The following is a 16,409-nucleotide window of genomic DNA, read 5'->3' as shown; positions in this document are numbered from 1 at the left end:
TTTTTTATTTTTTGGCAATTTCTAACGAAATTAATTAAATATTAAAAAGGAAAAAGTATTAAAAACCAAAAAAGAAAAAAACCCAATAATAAAATCAAATTTGATTCACAATAATTTATTTAAAAAATAAGATAATTTATTAAATATGTATAAAAATAAATTAAAATAAAAATAAAAATACAAAAAGAAAAAAAAAAAAAAAGAGAAAAAAAAAAGAGGAGCATAGGATTGCACCACGTAGTACATTTTAGAGCAAGTCAAAGGGGATCAAAGTTTATAATATAGATAGATGGATGGATATTGATTATATATGTAATGGTAATTTTAATATTAATTAAAACTATTAAATAGGGTATTTTTCTTTCTTCATTTTTTCCACTGGTATAGAATTTTTTTAAAAATTTTGATAGTATAGATCATTTAGCCTCTCTTACACATACATAATAAGCAATGAGAGATTTCATGGAAAAAAAAGAAAAAAGCATGAGGACCTTCCCTCTCCTTTGGCCTAGCCATCACGAAGCTATTATTGTCCCTTGAGTAAAACATAGCCTTTGGGCCCAAATTGATTCTGGGCCTGATCCAATCTTAACCCAAATCCTACAACCTTTTTTTTATTATTTATCTTTTCCTTCGAATTTTCAAGTTGAAGACGAAGATTTGAACTTGAAACTTCATATCTTTGCTTAAAATTTAATGAAAAAAATTCTGATTTTTTCATTGAAGACAACTTTAGGTAGTATTTAGTTTCTAAAAATAATTTTATTTTTTATTTTTTAAAAAAATAAAAATTATAAATGAAAATGTTATTAGTGATTGAAAATGAAAACTAATTTTTGAAAAGCAAAAATGAAAATGAGTTGAAATGTAAAAATAAAAAAATATGTTTTCATTTATTAAAACAAAGGATGGATATTCCTTTTTTTTTTTTTTTTTAGGTTTTACAAGTTATCATATTTGAACATTTTTTAATGTTATTAACTAATAAATATATACTATATTTTTAATTAGATGATATTAATAATAATATCATTGAATAATTTATTTATTTTTTTATTGTTAGAAAACAACTTTTATTTTTGTTTATTGAATACATTTTTTAAAAAACAAAAAACATTTTCTCACACCAAACGGAACCTTAATCTTTTAAAGTACAGCTTCTCGATTTCACGTCAATATAAATTATACATACATTATTTGAAAAAGTTTGTTTTAATACAATATAAAATTTTTTAAATTCATATAAAGCCATACCTTTACATAAAAAAAGCTAAAGCTTCTTTTTCTTTGTAGTGTAAATGACTTCTACACTTCTTCAGACCTAGAGGTTGATGCCAAGGAATTACATCTAGCTATATCCTGTTTCTCCGAAGCATATGCCATCAAATCCTTCACAACTTGGCGAAATCTCCTTCTGTAAGTTGGCAATTTTGATGCACTTCTCGCCATTCCAACCATCCTGCCGGTTTGTTTTTTACATCAAAATTACATCATCAAAGCAATATTCATTTCAGCTTATTGAACAAAACAAGTTGCAATCAGTAGTAAATAGAAAATAGCAGGGTAATGAAATGCAAACCTTCTACTTATGCCCTCAATTTGAGCAGCTCTGAGAGAATCTTGAGGGATTGAACTACCATTGTCCCAGGCATCCATCCGTTCTGTATTGCTGCCAAAAAGAACCAATTTTTCCAGCAGCCTAACTTCATTGTCTCCCAGTTTTATGACCCTGATTTGTTCCTTCAGGACCATTATTGGGTTAAAGAACCAATCAAACAGTTTGTCTTTTGGCCTATTCAGATGGTTTATTTCAACATCATCAAGCACTAACAAGCCATTAGAACCTGATCTGATAGAGTTGAGGAGAGTCTGCAAGAAACAATAACACGGTAAGCCGACACCAATAATTGCTGCTTCATTACCGCTCTTTGCCTTTAACCATTCACAAATGTCTACTGGAGTTATTACATCAGCATCCAATAGTTCCTTGCCCCTTATTTCACATAATTTCATCATATTCGTCCATATCTGTTACATTTAAAGAATGAAAGAAATCATTGTAGGTCAGTGCAGAGTTGTTCAAAAGCTGACGATTATCCAACCAAAGAGGTCGCATAGTTTTTTTTTTTTTTTCCCCATCAAAATGTTGCATAGTTGATTAAGATATGTTGCAGTATAAAACCAAAACAACAGCCACGTTGCAATAATGGATTCAGAGATGACCAAAAACTGTTGCATAATGGAAACCAACCTGAACCATTTTCACTTCATGTATTGCCTCTCTAACGGATATCGAATGAACTAAGCTTGGCATGAGCATTGCAGGTGCTTCGCCGGAAGTAGAATTGAATCTGCGACCGAGTACTCCAACAGAATAGTCAGATTCAGAACCACTTTTCTTTCGATAACGGGGCCTGGCTGTGAAAAAAATGCAATTTGAACTGTAAAAATATACTAGCATAATGTTCCATCAGAGCCAAAAAGTTCAAATTATTAGGAAAGCTAATTACTTTGGGAAGATTGTCCCCTCTCTGAGATAGAGCCAGTCATTTGTGTACTCATCAAATTCAGCAACCATTGCAATCACATATGCAACACCTCTCCGGAAAGATCTTTCCTGCATCCATAAAATTCTTTAAAATCGACAATATCAAAATAAGAACAGTTAAAGCATAACAAAGCATAAACCTACCTGATACACAATGACTGATCCGTACAATCCGATGAAGAAACTTGAAAAAATAGCAGCTAATATGCTCCCAATGACAACAATTGGCCAGAAAAGGATTGTTAAACCAGCAATGGGGATGCAAACTGTTTCAAGAAATGGTCCTTCTCTGCTAATTAGATCATGCGTCAGTCGAAACCATCCCTTAAATAACAAGTATGGACTCTTAACTACAGCAATTATAGTGTAAAAGGGAATATCCACAATTAGTCCCAGCAATCCAACAATGATAAGTCCTGGCACATGAATGAACCTGCAAGACAGATTCAAAAACAAAAGGGTATATATATTGTTTGAGGCAAACTGATCACTAGTCCTACAATGTAATGATAAAATGAGTAGTTTCATTTTCTTAACTCAAATTTGCAAGCAAAACAATATTGAATGGCAGCTATCAGTAAAACCAACATTACCGCAGAGTTCGGAGCTCATTGGAAACAGGGAATTCACGTAATTCCTTCAAGTAGAGCAGATATGAATGAAAGCATAAATCTGCAAAATCTCTAACTGCAGTGCTACTTCCTTTCACAGTTTCCCATGTTCCATCCTGATAGGTAATAAAAAGCAGAAAATTAACCAGAATCAAACAATGGGATATAAGAAAAAAGAAACGGAAAATAAATTCAGACAACAAACTGATGAAAAAACTATAAATTACCACAACACAATGAAAGAATCTCTTGGACTCATTCTCATGTCTAAAGGCTTCAAAAGATGAAACCCAGGGAGTGAAGAAGCCGTAGCAAACTCCAATAATAACACTTCCGGCTATGCTTAAAGCCAACCATATACCAAATAACGCAGGCAAAGCAATCAATATAGCAACTCTAAGGGGTGCATCAAATCTATTAGTCCTGCAATTACCGACTCTTTGTCAAACAAGTCAAGAAAATCAAATCCAGAGAGCCCACAACCAAAATAACTACGCAAAGAAACAACCCTTCAAAACTATTTGAAGAAAGATATTAATATCTTGGATTGGATGATTACCTTATGATTGTGTATACAGTCCAGGCTACATGTGCAGGTAACAGTCCCAGGATGACCCCCACATTCCCTATTATCAGTATCAAACCAGCGACAGGTCCAACAAGCAAACCTGGAATGATTCAATGAAAAATCATACTGAGAACATCAAGAACAACCCAAATTAACTTAAACAAAAGAAACATCATGTTCCCAAAGAACATTAAGAGAAAAGGGAAAAAAAAAAGGAACCTTTGAGAGCACCAAGAAAGAGAGCAGAACAGAAAGCAAACACTACATAAACGATCTTTAGCCAACCTGCTTCCATCTCAGAATACCATGAAAACTAGACAACCATAAGGCCAACCAAACAATTGGGATAGAAAAAAGGTTCCAGAGAATTAATATTCGTGCCCCTCAAGAAGAAGGTGACAGCTGACAAGAAATTCAAATAGAACACGAAGACTCAAAATCCAACCAAAAATAAATTTAAAAAAATCAATCAACAGATGATAGGAATCATAAAGAAATGTTCAAAGTCCAACCAAAAAGTCCTAAGAGAGAGGGAGTTACTCGTTGCTGTTTTTACCTGAGACTTGGGTCATACATAGAAATAGGACCTCGAAAAGACACTGACAAACAAAGAAACAAAACTATGCCACGTCTTGCAATGGTTTAGATCTTCCAATCCAGGAGATTTCGTTTAAAGTTGCATGGAATAACCGTAGACTACAAGGTAGGGTACTGATAACAGTATAATCCGCGGGTAATAATTTTCTTTCTTTTTTTTTTTTTTTTTTCTGGTTTCAGCGTGGGGCTTATGCCGACCTCAAAGGCTGCTGACCTTTCCCGTTTACCAACACCCATGGTCAAACAAAATACGTTCACCATTCTGGTCAATTTTTTTTTCTTTATTATACATTTTGTGTAGTATATGATAGTATATATACTTAATAATTATCCTTTTAGACAAATCATTTTCTCTATTTTTGGATCTTGTGACATTATTTAACTATGTATATTTGTGATTATAATAATATGTGTAATGTTCATGTGATGCTCATGCCTCGTCATATGATAAAAACTGTTAATATTTTTCAACAAATTTATAAATAATGATTTCAAGAACGGACATGTGGGTCAGTAAATTATGGAAAAAGTTTAATTGAATTTGTGTAATATGATGTATCAATTATGATTTATGGATTTCCTAGATTAGTTTTGTTTTATATTTATATCATAACAATGACACGCATGGTTAATTCATCCATCCAAACCCTTTGTGTTTATAATCATTTTAACGTTGTAAATAGGATTACTAATGTGCGCAAGACTAAGATTATCATTATGTTAAAAGAATGCATTAATAATTAAGAAGAGGCATGTTCTTGAATTCATAATTTAATACGATTTATTCATATAATTATTTTTAAAATATATTATTTAATAATTTTAAAATTTAACATTTATAATATATTTTTTTATTTTCAAATTACAATCTACTTTGTAAAAGAAGATATGTTTTCAACGATGACAAATGTGAAGAATATACACATGTGCTGCTTGTCTCGGGTAGAAATAAAAACAACATTGCTAGAACAGAACATAGTGGGAAGATGGCGAAGGTCTGTATCACACGTCACTAACAAAATACAGAAAATATATTTTAACGCCCTCTTATCATCTTATTCACATGCAAGACAGAAAGGATTCAATCATCTTTTTAACAACTCCTTATACATATTAATTAACCCTGGGAAGATGACAATAATAAGGTTGTCACGATTTCTTGGTGAGCAGTAGGAGTTGAAAATATTTGAGAAAATAAAAAATTAATTTAAATTTATAGTATTTGGTTTGGTTTAGATGAATTTTTTTACTTGGTTAAAAAATTAAATATATATATTAAATTTGGATCAAATTTAAGATCAAGAGATAAAAAATAAAAAAAAAATCAAATTAAATTATATATTTTTATTAATTTTTATATATATTTTAAATTTTTATAAAATAAAAATAATAATTTTATATCAAAATTTATTTAAATATATTAAAGTTTTATATGAAAATAATATATAAAAATTAAAAAATTAAATTTCAAAAATTGATAAATTTGATCGAATTTGTAAAATTCAATTCAATACAGATTGGATCATATGAATGACCGTTTGAAATTAAATTAGATTTTAAAAATTTATAATATTATATAATATCTGAAAAATTAAACTGAATTCAATCCGATCCAAACTGTTATTATCCTTAATGAGCCGATTTCTTATACTCTTGAATGAATATAGATGATACTAACTTTAACATATGACATCCCAATTTCATATAAAGGATCTACCGCCGGATAGATACCTTTGGCAACTAATCCTCTTGATAGTACGGTAATAGCATCTAAATGCACAAATATTGTGGCAGGGGTAGGGTCGGTCAAATCATCCGCGGGTACATAAACTGCTTGAATAAAAGTTATGGATCCTTCCTTGGTAGAAGTAATTCTTTCTTGTAAAAAACCTATTTCGGTAGTAAAGGTGAGTTGATAACCCACAGCGGAAGGCATTCTACCCGATAAGGCAGATACTTCGGATCCCGCTTGGACAAAACAGAAGATAATCTATAAATAGAAGTACGTTTTGTTTATTAACATCTTGAAAATATTCCGCCATAGTTAGGGCAATCAACCTAGAGACTTAAATTTAAAGTTATGAGATATTTTTTATAGGATAAAAATCATGAAACTTTCATGTTAAAATGGACAATATCTCATAGATTAAGTGTAAATTTTCACATATTATATCAGAATGGTTATCAATTAGACGAGAAATAAGTGTTATATCATGAGAGCTCCTTTTAAAATTCTGATGAAACTAAGTGCTACACGGTATGAGTCATATTTAAAATTCAAACATTTGGTGTAATTTCAATTTTATGATTCTCTTTACATTTTATATTAGATTGGACAAGAACGTCAAGTTTTAACAAAAAATTTTGTGATATCCTAATCTCATATAAAAAGATTTTAATGATATGCTATGATATATATAAACAAAAATTTAACCTCAAATTTATGAAATATTTTTTATGAGATAATAATAAAACTTTTGAGTTAAAACTGATAATATTTCACAAATTAAATATGAATCTTCACATAACATGTGTGCTTGCTTTGTTTCAACACAAAAATCTGAAACCAAAACCATGTATGAAAGGAGAAATTTTGCCATGTAGGTCCCTTTAGGTCCAATATTTGGTGAAAATTTTGAAATGTGTACGATATCGTAAGTTGTCAAATGTGGTTTATAATTTAATTTAATTAGTTCATTTAATTATTATTTTTTAAAAAATATCTAATAAATTTAAATTTTAAAATTTTTTAATATTTAATATAATCAAAATTTAAACTTTAATCATTAAAATTAAAAATCTAATATTTTACCAACAAATTATACTATTATAATTTTTTTTATTAGACTTGCAATTTTTTTATAAAAAAATGAGACATTATTATTTTTATTTAGACATACCTCGACTCCAAATCTTGTGGAACTTTGTTCAAAAAGGTTCATTCTATAAAAAATATCTTGGCCTTTAGCATATTTTTTACCTGTTAAGTCCAGTAAGTGCCAAACGAAAAGAAAATGGTCAAAGCAAAAGCCCAGCCCAGCCCAAAACAGTAATTGAGGCCTAGAAGAATCCGTGACACGTGGAGCCCACGTGAGAGATCACTTATTCCGCCTGAACCTTTACGTGGTGGTGGTGGTCCTTTCGATTTCGATGTCGAAAGACAAAACTTTTCAATGGGCGCGTAAATGAGACGAAAAACCAAAATGCTAATAATAATAAAAGAATCTTATAAAAAATAAACAGTTATAAACGGTCAATTTAGTCGTCTCCGTCAAAATTAATTCAACCTTTATCCTCGACCAAATTATAGCAGAAGTTTATATATTCTCTCAAAATTTAAAGTTTATTTATTATATTATAATTTATATAAATTTAATTTTCATAAAAATTTTTTTTGATTATTTTACTTTAATTATTAAAAAGATTTACAGTTAACTTGATAAAGTGAATATTAATTTTATTGATATGATATTAAATTTGTTGATGTAATAATTAAAATGAGTGAAATTAATTGTCAAATTATAAAAATATTTTTTATATTCATTTGAAAATTGACTTTTAATATTTTTAATATAATTTATAAAAATTTCAATTTTATATAAATTAAATTTAATAATATTAATCTAATTATTAATAAAAATAATATTTTTTAAAAATAAAATTTTATCTTTTTAAATTAATATTTCAAATTTTTTAGAAAATTTTCATATTTCTTAAAATATTAAATTTGTTATATTAAATATTTTATTTTTTTAAAAAGTCATATTTTCATTTTAAAATCAAATTTTATTTATCTTTTAAAAATCAATATTTTGATTTTTTATAAATATTTAATTTATTTTTAGTATAATTTTTTATTTCATTTTTTGAAAGTTTTTGTATTTTTAAAATTTTAACATTTTTATTTAATTAAAATATTTAATTTTATTAATTTTATTTTGTAATTTCTATAAAATTTCTATATTTTAAAATTTTATTTAAAATATATATTTAAATTTTTTATTTTTTAAAAAGTGTTTATAAATTTTAAAATTTTTTATATGTTTTTTTATGCAATTCAAGTGAAAAATAAATCATAATCAAAAACTCTTCATATTTTGTCATTATTCTGTTTTATCTTGAATTTTTATATTGTTCCACTTCAAATATATTGAAACAAAATAAATTCTAAAAACTCGTATCATCTCTATAATTTATTTATTTTTCACATAAATATTAAAATATATGAAAATTTTCTAAAATATATTAAAAAAATATTGAAATTTTTATAAAACTTTTAAAATTTTAAAAACAAAAAATTAGATATTGTGATTAAATAAAAATGTTAAAATTTGAAAATGTATAAACATTAAAAAATGAAATTTATTTAAAAAATTAAAAATATTGAAAAAAATAAAATTAATGTGTTTTAACAAATAAAGAAAATTTCAAAATAATTCAAAATATTGAATTTAAAAAAATGATTTTTCAAAATTAAAATATTTAAAAAATATTAAATTTAATATTTTAAAATATAAAAAATTCTAAACAATTTGAAATATTGGTTTTAAAAAAAATGAAAATTTGATTTTTATAAAATGTAAAATAATATATTTTTTAATAATTGAATCAAAATTATCAAATTCAACTTGTATGAAGATGAAATTTTTATGAATCATATTAAAAGCAATAAAGTTTAAATTTTCGTGTGAATATATAGATCATTTGTTTAATTTGACAACTGTTTTTACTAATTTAAATTGTTTAATAAAGTCAATACCACTTTGATAAAGTTAATGCTTATATTATTGAGTTAACGACCACTTTTGTATTTTTAAAAGCAACAATTTGATAAAATTAGTAATTAAATTAAAATGAACATATCAAATAATATAAGAATTAAATTTATATGAATTATAATACATGGTAAGAGTGATAATTTTTCGTATCATATGAAATTTAATTTAATTTTTTAAGATATTATATGTTATTATAAATTTTTAAATTTTGATTTGAATTTGATTTGAGCTTTCATAAGATTCAATTTAAATTAAATTTTATCAGTTTAGTTCGATTTATTTATTTTTAAAATTTAAAATCTTTTTATTTTTATATATTATTTTAATATAAACTTTTAATATATTTAAATAGGTTTTTGATATAAAATAATTATTTTTATTTTATAAAACTTTAAAATATATATAAAATTAGTAAAAAATATGATTTAATTCAATTCATTTTTTTTTAATTTTAACTTTTTTATCCAAATCTAATATATATTTAATCGTTGAATTTAATTTGAATCAAATAAAAAAAATTGATCTAAACCTAATTAAATAATACAATCTTAAATTGACTTTTGATTTTTTCAAAAATTTTTTCCCTAATGCAGGGGTTAAATTCTTAATTTTGGCAGAGTAGTGGACCTCTAGCATAATTTTATGTAAAGAAACCATAAAAGAAGGGGTAAAAAATAAAGAAAAAAAGCCCTTACTTTCGAAGGAGGGAAATACGAGTGAGGCAGCTTCTGCTTCTTCTTCGGATTCCCTGATTTTTGACCGTATTGCCGATTATGGAGGATCAAAGAGTGAAGAAGGAAGCTGAAGAGATACAGCAGAGAACGACGTCGTTTGCTGATCGGAGACTTAAATCTGCTGGCGAAGAAGATTTAACTCTCGCTCAGTTATCCCACACTCCTATATTCAAGCCTTCTTCTTCGGTCTATCTCTTCTTCTCTCTCTCGCTTTCTGTTTGGTTACCTGGAATTTGAAAGAAAACAATAGAAACTATAGGAAATATGTTAGATCTCCTATTTGTAGCTGTAGGATTTTTCAAAAAAAAAAAAAATCTTTAGAAGGTTCCATACTTTCTTTGCTCTATTGATAATAATTTTCATTGCATTTTTTTTAAACTTTTGCGGGGAAAAAAGAAGAAAGCGAAGAGGTTAACTGAGAGAAAACAGAAGCGAATGAAGAGTCAATCCGAATCCATAATTGAACATGTATAACTTCTATCTCTCATTCTTTCTTTACTCTTATTGTATTAAATTGTTAAATATTTTCGTCACGGTTATTTGAAATATTTATTGTCCAATGACTGAACTGTGGTTTCAAAATTTCAAATTCATTGTTAGGGGAACCATTATTTGAATGGTTGTTTTGGTTCTAAGTTTGAATTTCAAAGATTGTTTTGAAAGTATCAAAAGAAACACTTTGTAGAATAATGCTAATAGATTAAACAAAACTGGCAACTAAAAAGCAAAAATTCAACTATTCAAGGATACAGAGGGTAAACTGATTTTCCACGGTCAAATTGGTTGCCTTATGGACTGGGAATGCAACCAGAGTATTTCTAAATTCAAACTTCCAGCAAGAACTGTGTCTTTTATAGCTCAAATTAAATTGGAATTATCTCTAACAAATAGATTTTTGGACAGGCAGTCTCAGATTCTGAAGGGAAGCTAAGAAGGTTAGTGAAGTATCTAAAAGAGATGCATCTACGTATGCTGTTTTACTGCCTGTGGATTCATTGTTTGATGATGTTTGGCTTTTTGTTTTGAAGCTCTAAGAAAAATAAGAGTGTAGATGATGGAAAATGCAACCCTGAAATTAAGTCACCAGCTATGATTCGGGCAGAGGAGGTTCAATCAAACCTAGAACCTGAATTTCCCAGTTTTGCAAAATCTTTGGTCAGATCACATGTTGGAAGCTGTTTTTGGATGGTTAGCTTTGTTAAATGCCTCAATTCCACTTTGGATAATTTTATTAAGAGAGAATTTGAGGTGTACTTTTCTTTTCTGTGACCTTTTTTTTTTCTCTTGATAGGGGCTTCCTGGGATGTTCTGTAGAGTCCATTTACCAAGGAAAGATACCACAATCACTTTGGAAGACGAGAGTGGGCACCAATTTCATGTAAAATACTACGCTCATAAAACGGGATTGAGTGCTGGTTGGAGACAGTTTTGTAGTGCCCATAATTTGCTCGAGGGTGATGTTTTGGTCTTCCAGTTAGTTGAACCAACCAAGTTCAAGGTGATGGTTTAAGTTATATTTCCAATAGCAATTCTTCTTGGTCTTCAACTTTTCCTGAGCTCTGAGGTTTATTTTTATTAAGTTTAATATGTGATTATATTTATGTTGACATTTTTGCCTAGTCATTGGAGTTCAATATTAAGAAGACAGTTCTAGGTATGCCAAATTTCTCCATGCCCCAATCCTTGATGGGCATCCACTATGATTGGGGGGTTTAATTTGGGGATTGGAGATCAATGCCCCTACTAAAAATGGGATGTTCTATAATAGTATGTGTTATAATATTAATATTGATAAAAAATTGCTGGTAAAACAAATGCTTATATTTGAAAGGTCAAATGAAGAAAATGCAATGCAAGAAAAATAAGATAGAGAAGGTGAGGGTGGGGATGCCATCCATTTCGGAGTGTACTCCTTGCCCTGTACTTGTCATGTTGACATTTGTAAAAAGTTCAGCATCGGATCTGTGGATCATATATATATGGTCCTTATCATCATTTTATGTTACTAGTTTGTTGGAACATATAAGGAGTAGTTTGGAAAAATGGATTTACTATGTAAAAGTAAAACCAATTCATGTCCATAAAAGAGTTTTTGCTTCATCTTGTATGTATGGTATATATATTAGAAAATCAGAAACAATTCCAAGCATTGTGAGAATGGAGTTTCTTTGCTTGTATTAGCTACAATCTTGTGGCAGCCCTATTTGTTTTCCCTTCACTACATCTTACAAAAAACAACGAAGGGGTAGAAGTATATATCTGTTAATGGAAATTTAGGTGATTGTTCTATCAGGAAGAGGGTTGATTGCCGTGTTGGATTGGCTGGGTTGTCAAACATTGTACATATATCTTTCTATAAGATAGATGAGGAACTGGGTATGTGTCTAGAATTTGGCCTTTTTCTCTCTAGAAAAAAAAGGAATTAGAAATTTGAAACTCAGCATGTTATCCACATGATCAAATGAAGATATTTAATGATCTAGGTGCAAGGGCACTTGCTACTTATGTGGTTTGATCAAATTGACCATCCTTGTGTGACAAAATTCTTATCGTGGATCATTGTCATGTGTTAAAAGTGTTGCCAGATGTGACAATATCTCCATCTCCTGATAAATAATAAAGTTTTACATGATCATGCATGTATTATGCCTATGAAGTTCAAGTGCAAGTGCCCTAATAATTTTAAAGCTGAGGAAAGAAAAGTTCAATTCTTTGCTGCTGTCCTGGTATAATTAGATGTTAGTTTTAAAATTCACCTTATCAAGGCTACCTAAGGATTGTTCATCTTAAGGCCACTGTGATCCCATTAAATGTTGTCAGTTTCTTTCATTAGCGGCTGCATAAACTTTGTTACACTGCATATAGCTTAGCATGTAACATAGCTCTTACACTTTTATCGGAAAAATAGATGATTCACAAATTTTTACTGCCTTGTCCTGGAAATCCACCTGCATTTAGAAACAATGCTAGTGAAAACCTTGTTCAGCAAAATAGAAACCATTTTGGAATCAAAGAAGTTGGCTGAGTAATTTTATACCAAAGAGCAACCTTTACTATGATGAGTTTTTTCATTGATGGTCTGAGAGAGACTGAAGCCTCTTTCTCTTCCTTTCTCCCTAAGATCTCTTTCAGTGCTTCAGTAAGCCTGGAAATTATTAAATTCTGAGACTCCAACCAGTACAAAAGGATCTGCTTAATAGTTCTAATTATTTTTGTGTCTAAACTTGCTTTAGAAAACTGTTTCTGATCATATGGTTTATGCCACTAACTAGTTATATAAGAGCTGATAAACCATCAGCTGTGGAACAAAAGCTCACAAATTCTTGCACTAACTTAAGATGTTATTTCTCATGTATTTTAAATCCAAGTTATCAAGGTTAGACCTTGGTAAAATGTTATCTGAAACACAATAGGCTTATGTTTAATTGACTGCCATATAACTCTGAGAATGCATAGCGGGGTTTGTTAACAAAGATGTTAAGAACCTTAGTTCCTTTTAGAATTGCAGTGCTGTGATAGCTTGGGAAGAAATGCTAAGAGGAACAGATTGCCGGAAAAGCAATCTAGATGTAGTTAGGGTGAATGTATGAAACCTGACTCTTAAAGATTCTAAATATTTATGTGCTTGATTAAGATGCCACATGTTGGAAGCCTAAGAAGGGTGGAAAAAAATGTCAGGGGTTGGTCTATAACATTGCAATGAGGGTTAGACATCTTACTAGCAGAATTTACTGTTTTATCAAGATTGATCTACGGCACTTAAGCAAGCCAATTTATCACTCTTCAAGGACCTTCATGTTGTGTTTTTGAAGTTTGTTTGATTTGCAGGAGTGGAGAGAGAAAGAGACTTAGTTCCAGCCAACTACACCAGAGCTTTAAAAGTTTGTATAGGAACAATGGGTGATAGAAAACTAGTGCAGAGTTCATATTAGGTTTATTCCAGGTCATTATACCAGTGAAACAAAGGACTGCTTGATAGTGTTTCTAACATGGCCCATCAGTAAAATTATAAAACCTGAGACTGCATTTACTTAAGGGGATGCTTGTGCATCAGGTTTCTTCCTCTGTTTGAATGAAGATTATCTTCTTTTTCTCTTAAATGCATGTATTCTTGCTTAAATTCAGTCATTTACATTAGTAATTACTATTATCTCTAACATATATCAACCTTTTTCTGTAGGTATACATAATAAGGGCAAATGATTTGACTGAATTGGATGGGGCCCTTGGCCTCCTAAATTTGGATGCTCATACAAAACAAAGTGATGCAGGCAAGTTTATTGGTGTCTTTGTTTGGTATCTTAAATATCATGCTTGCATGTCAGAAGGTTTGCATTATAACTGAATTTATGGAAAAAAAATAGATGATGCAGAAAACGATACAACGGTCTTTAGAAGTACAAAGAGGAAACGTCCAAACTCTCTTCCACTAGCTGTTGTTCAAAAGAAGAATAAGAGATCTGGCCTACAGAGATTGGCTTGTAATATTGGGATGCTGGCAGAGCAATCTAAAAATGCTCATACAAAACAAAGTGATGCAGGCAAGTTGATTGGTGTCTTTGTTTGGTATCTTAAATATCATGCTTGCATGTCAGAAGGTTTGCATTATAACTGAATTTCTGGAAAAAAAAATAGATGATGCAGAAAGAGATACAACGGTCTTTAGAAGTATAAAGAGGAAACGTCCAATATCTCTCTCACTAGTTGTTGTTCAAAAGAAGAATAAGAGATCTGGCCTACAGAGATTGGCTTGTAATATTGGGATTCCAGCAGAGCAATCTGAAAATGATAGTGAAGAAGTTGGGTCTGAAGTTTTGGAAGGTTTCAAGCAATCTGTCCCTACCATTCAATTCAAAGACATAACAAGTTTTGAGAACTTCAAAATTTTGGTGGATGGCTTGGTTATAGATTCAGAGCTCTCTGAAGATATTCGCATTAAATACTACAAGCTGTGCTGTAGTCAAAATTCTTTCCTTCATGAAAATATTATCCAGGGTATAAATTTTAAATTGATAGTTGGAACTATTTTGGAGACTGTCAATATTTCTGATGCAATAAGAGCTTGCAAGCTTACAACATCTCGGGATGAATTTGATGGTTGGGATAAGACCTTGAAAGCTTTTGAGCTGTTGGGCATGAATGTTGGATTCTTACTAACTCGACTACGCCGGCTTGTAAACCTTGCGTTTGAATCAGCAGGTGCTGCTGACACGAGGAGGTACATTGAAGCTCAAACAGAACAAGCTCAGACACAGGATGAGATAAGAAATCTTGAAGCAAAACTTGCTGAGTTGAAGGGTGCCTGTAAAACTTTTGGAGTCGAAATTGAGAGTTTGCAATCTAAAGCAGAAACCTATAAGCTCAGATTCGAGGAAGAAGTTAAGGCTCCATGGTGAGATTGCCTTTAAGATGTACCGATGGTTCATATCTGCAGCTATTTTGTTGCCCTTATGCATAATCTCTGTGAGTCTAGCAAGATGACAACCCTAGTTTGCATCAAAGATATTGACAGGAGGTAGTACGAAATCTGTAAACTGTAGTGAGATTTGTAGTCACTTAGCTTTCATTGATTGTTGTGGTTTCTTTATTACTTGTTTTTTCTGAAGAACTTGGATGATTCTGTGACATTGGAGGATTGATAGTCATAGTACTGCTCGCTTGAATGAGGCTTAATTGCTTATGTCTTCCTCTGTGTCAAAGTTAATGGGAAAAATTGTGATCAGGTAAAGGAAAATTTTCTGAGATCGTGATTGAGGATGGCAAATAGGAAGGATCAACAAGAAGAGTCTGCTTCATCGCAAGGAGACAATCGAGATTATAATTTGAGACCATACGGACAGGAATACTCTGTGAGGCAAGTGTGTCCTGCTTGCAGTTTTTATTTTCATGCATTTAGTTCATGAATTGAACACTTTCTTACTGGTTTAATGAATACTTAGAAAGTAACTCAAAACGGGCGGATCTACTCATTTATTTAGGGTGTTCATGAACATTCTCAAAGTTTAAAAATAAGAAAATTTGAACAAAAGATTTTCATTGATCATTTTTAAAATTTTTCTATAGATATCTCAAACAATTGAAAAATAAAAAATTTTAAAAGAAAATTTGCACCGAACATTTTAAAATTTTGATATGAACATTTTTTTCTTTATAAAATTTATAAATTCATTGACTAATTTTTATAGATTTTTAAGTGATATTTTTGAAAAAAATATTTATGAATATTTTTTTGTTTATAAAATTTATAAATTCATTGACTAATTTTTATATATGTATTATAAGTGAACATTTTTGAAAAAAATTCGTTATGAACTTTTTTTTTTCGTTTATAAAATTTATAAATTCATTGGTTAATTTATATATATATATATATTATAAGTGAATTTTTTCGGAAAAAAAAAATCTTAATTCTCTACAAATACTCAAACCAGAATATCATAAGCAAATAGTCAACAATCATATAAACATATATGGACACTAGTGCATTAGCTGTCACACTCACAGCTGATCACTCGCCTGTCAGTCACCGTGTCCCCAGATTCAAACCTCGTCCGGTCCTCCGCCCCACCTCCC

At 29.7% G+C, this 16,409-nt stretch overlaps 2 protein-coding genes across 14 annotated transcripts; one reads left to right on the top strand and one right to left on the bottom strand.

Annotated features, from left to right (window-relative positions):
- Positions 1–1,133: 1,133 nt before the first annotated feature.
- LOC111292711 (putative membrane protein At3g27390) lies at positions 1,134–4,312 on the bottom strand. 10 transcript variants are annotated; one of them, XM_089766573.1, is made up of 10 exons: positions 4,284–4,312; positions 3,947–4,129; positions 3,719–3,827; positions 3,387–3,582; positions 3,142–3,275; positions 2,693–2,981; positions 2,511–2,617; positions 2,252–2,414; positions 1,580–2,028; positions 1,134–1,459 (listed from the first exon to the last, which is right to left on the bottom strand). In XM_089766573.1, the coding sequence occupies exons 2-10, from the start codon at positions 4,020–4,022 to the stop codon at positions 1,306–1,308; spliced, it is 1,677 nt and encodes a 558-aa protein (XP_089622699.1). In that variant the 5' UTR covers positions 4,023–4,129; positions 4,284–4,312; the 3' UTR covers positions 1,134–1,305. The 10 variants fall into 10 exon arrangements, with proteins under 10 accessions (XP_089622699.1, XP_089622698.1, XP_089622700.1 ...); XM_089766572.1 differs by lacking the exon at positions 4,284–4,312 and having other exon boundaries at positions 1,580–1,869; positions 1,969–2,028; positions 2,252–2,441; ... (1 more) ...; positions 3,387–3,597; positions 3,947–4,193; XM_089766574.1 differs by lacking the exon at positions 4,284–4,312 and having other exon boundaries at positions 1,580–1,869; positions 2,252–2,441; positions 2,693–3,044; positions 3,387–3,597; positions 3,947–4,193.
- A 5,446-nt stretch (positions 4,313–9,758) lies between these two features.
- On the top strand, positions 9,759–15,514 carry LOC111292449 (B3 domain-containing protein Os01g0234100-like). Of its 4 annotated transcripts, none has more exons than XM_089766575.1 (8): positions 9,759–10,022; positions 10,233–10,304; positions 10,740–10,771; positions 10,865–11,024; positions 11,128–11,334; positions 14,017–14,098; positions 14,201–14,377; positions 14,472–15,514. In XM_089766575.1, exons 1-8 carry the CDS (start codon positions 9,876–9,878, stop codon positions 15,230–15,232), a joined length of 1,638 nt encoding a protein of 545 aa, XP_089622701.1. In that variant the 5' UTR covers positions 9,759–9,875; the 3' UTR covers positions 15,233–15,514. The 4 variants fall into 4 exon arrangements, with proteins under 4 accessions (XP_089622701.1, XP_022740583.2, XP_022740582.2 ...); XM_022884848.2 differs by having other exon boundaries at positions 9,761–10,022; positions 10,236–10,304; positions 14,017–14,107; XM_022884847.2 differs by having other exon boundaries at positions 9,761–10,022; positions 14,017–14,107.
- Positions 15,515–16,409: the final 895 nt, after the last annotated feature.

Source organism: Durio zibethinus, chromosome 10 (assembly GCF_047325235.1).
Source record: "Durio zibethinus cultivar Kanyao isolate XHJ-2024 chromosome 10, ASM4732523v1, whole genome shotgun sequence".
In the NCBI taxonomy this organism is placed as follows: Eukaryota; Viridiplantae; Streptophyta; class Magnoliopsida; order Malvales; family Malvaceae; genus Durio; species Durio zibethinus.
The sequence above is the reverse complement of the archived record's forward strand: the minus strand, read 5'-3'. Positions and strand labels throughout refer to the sequence as shown.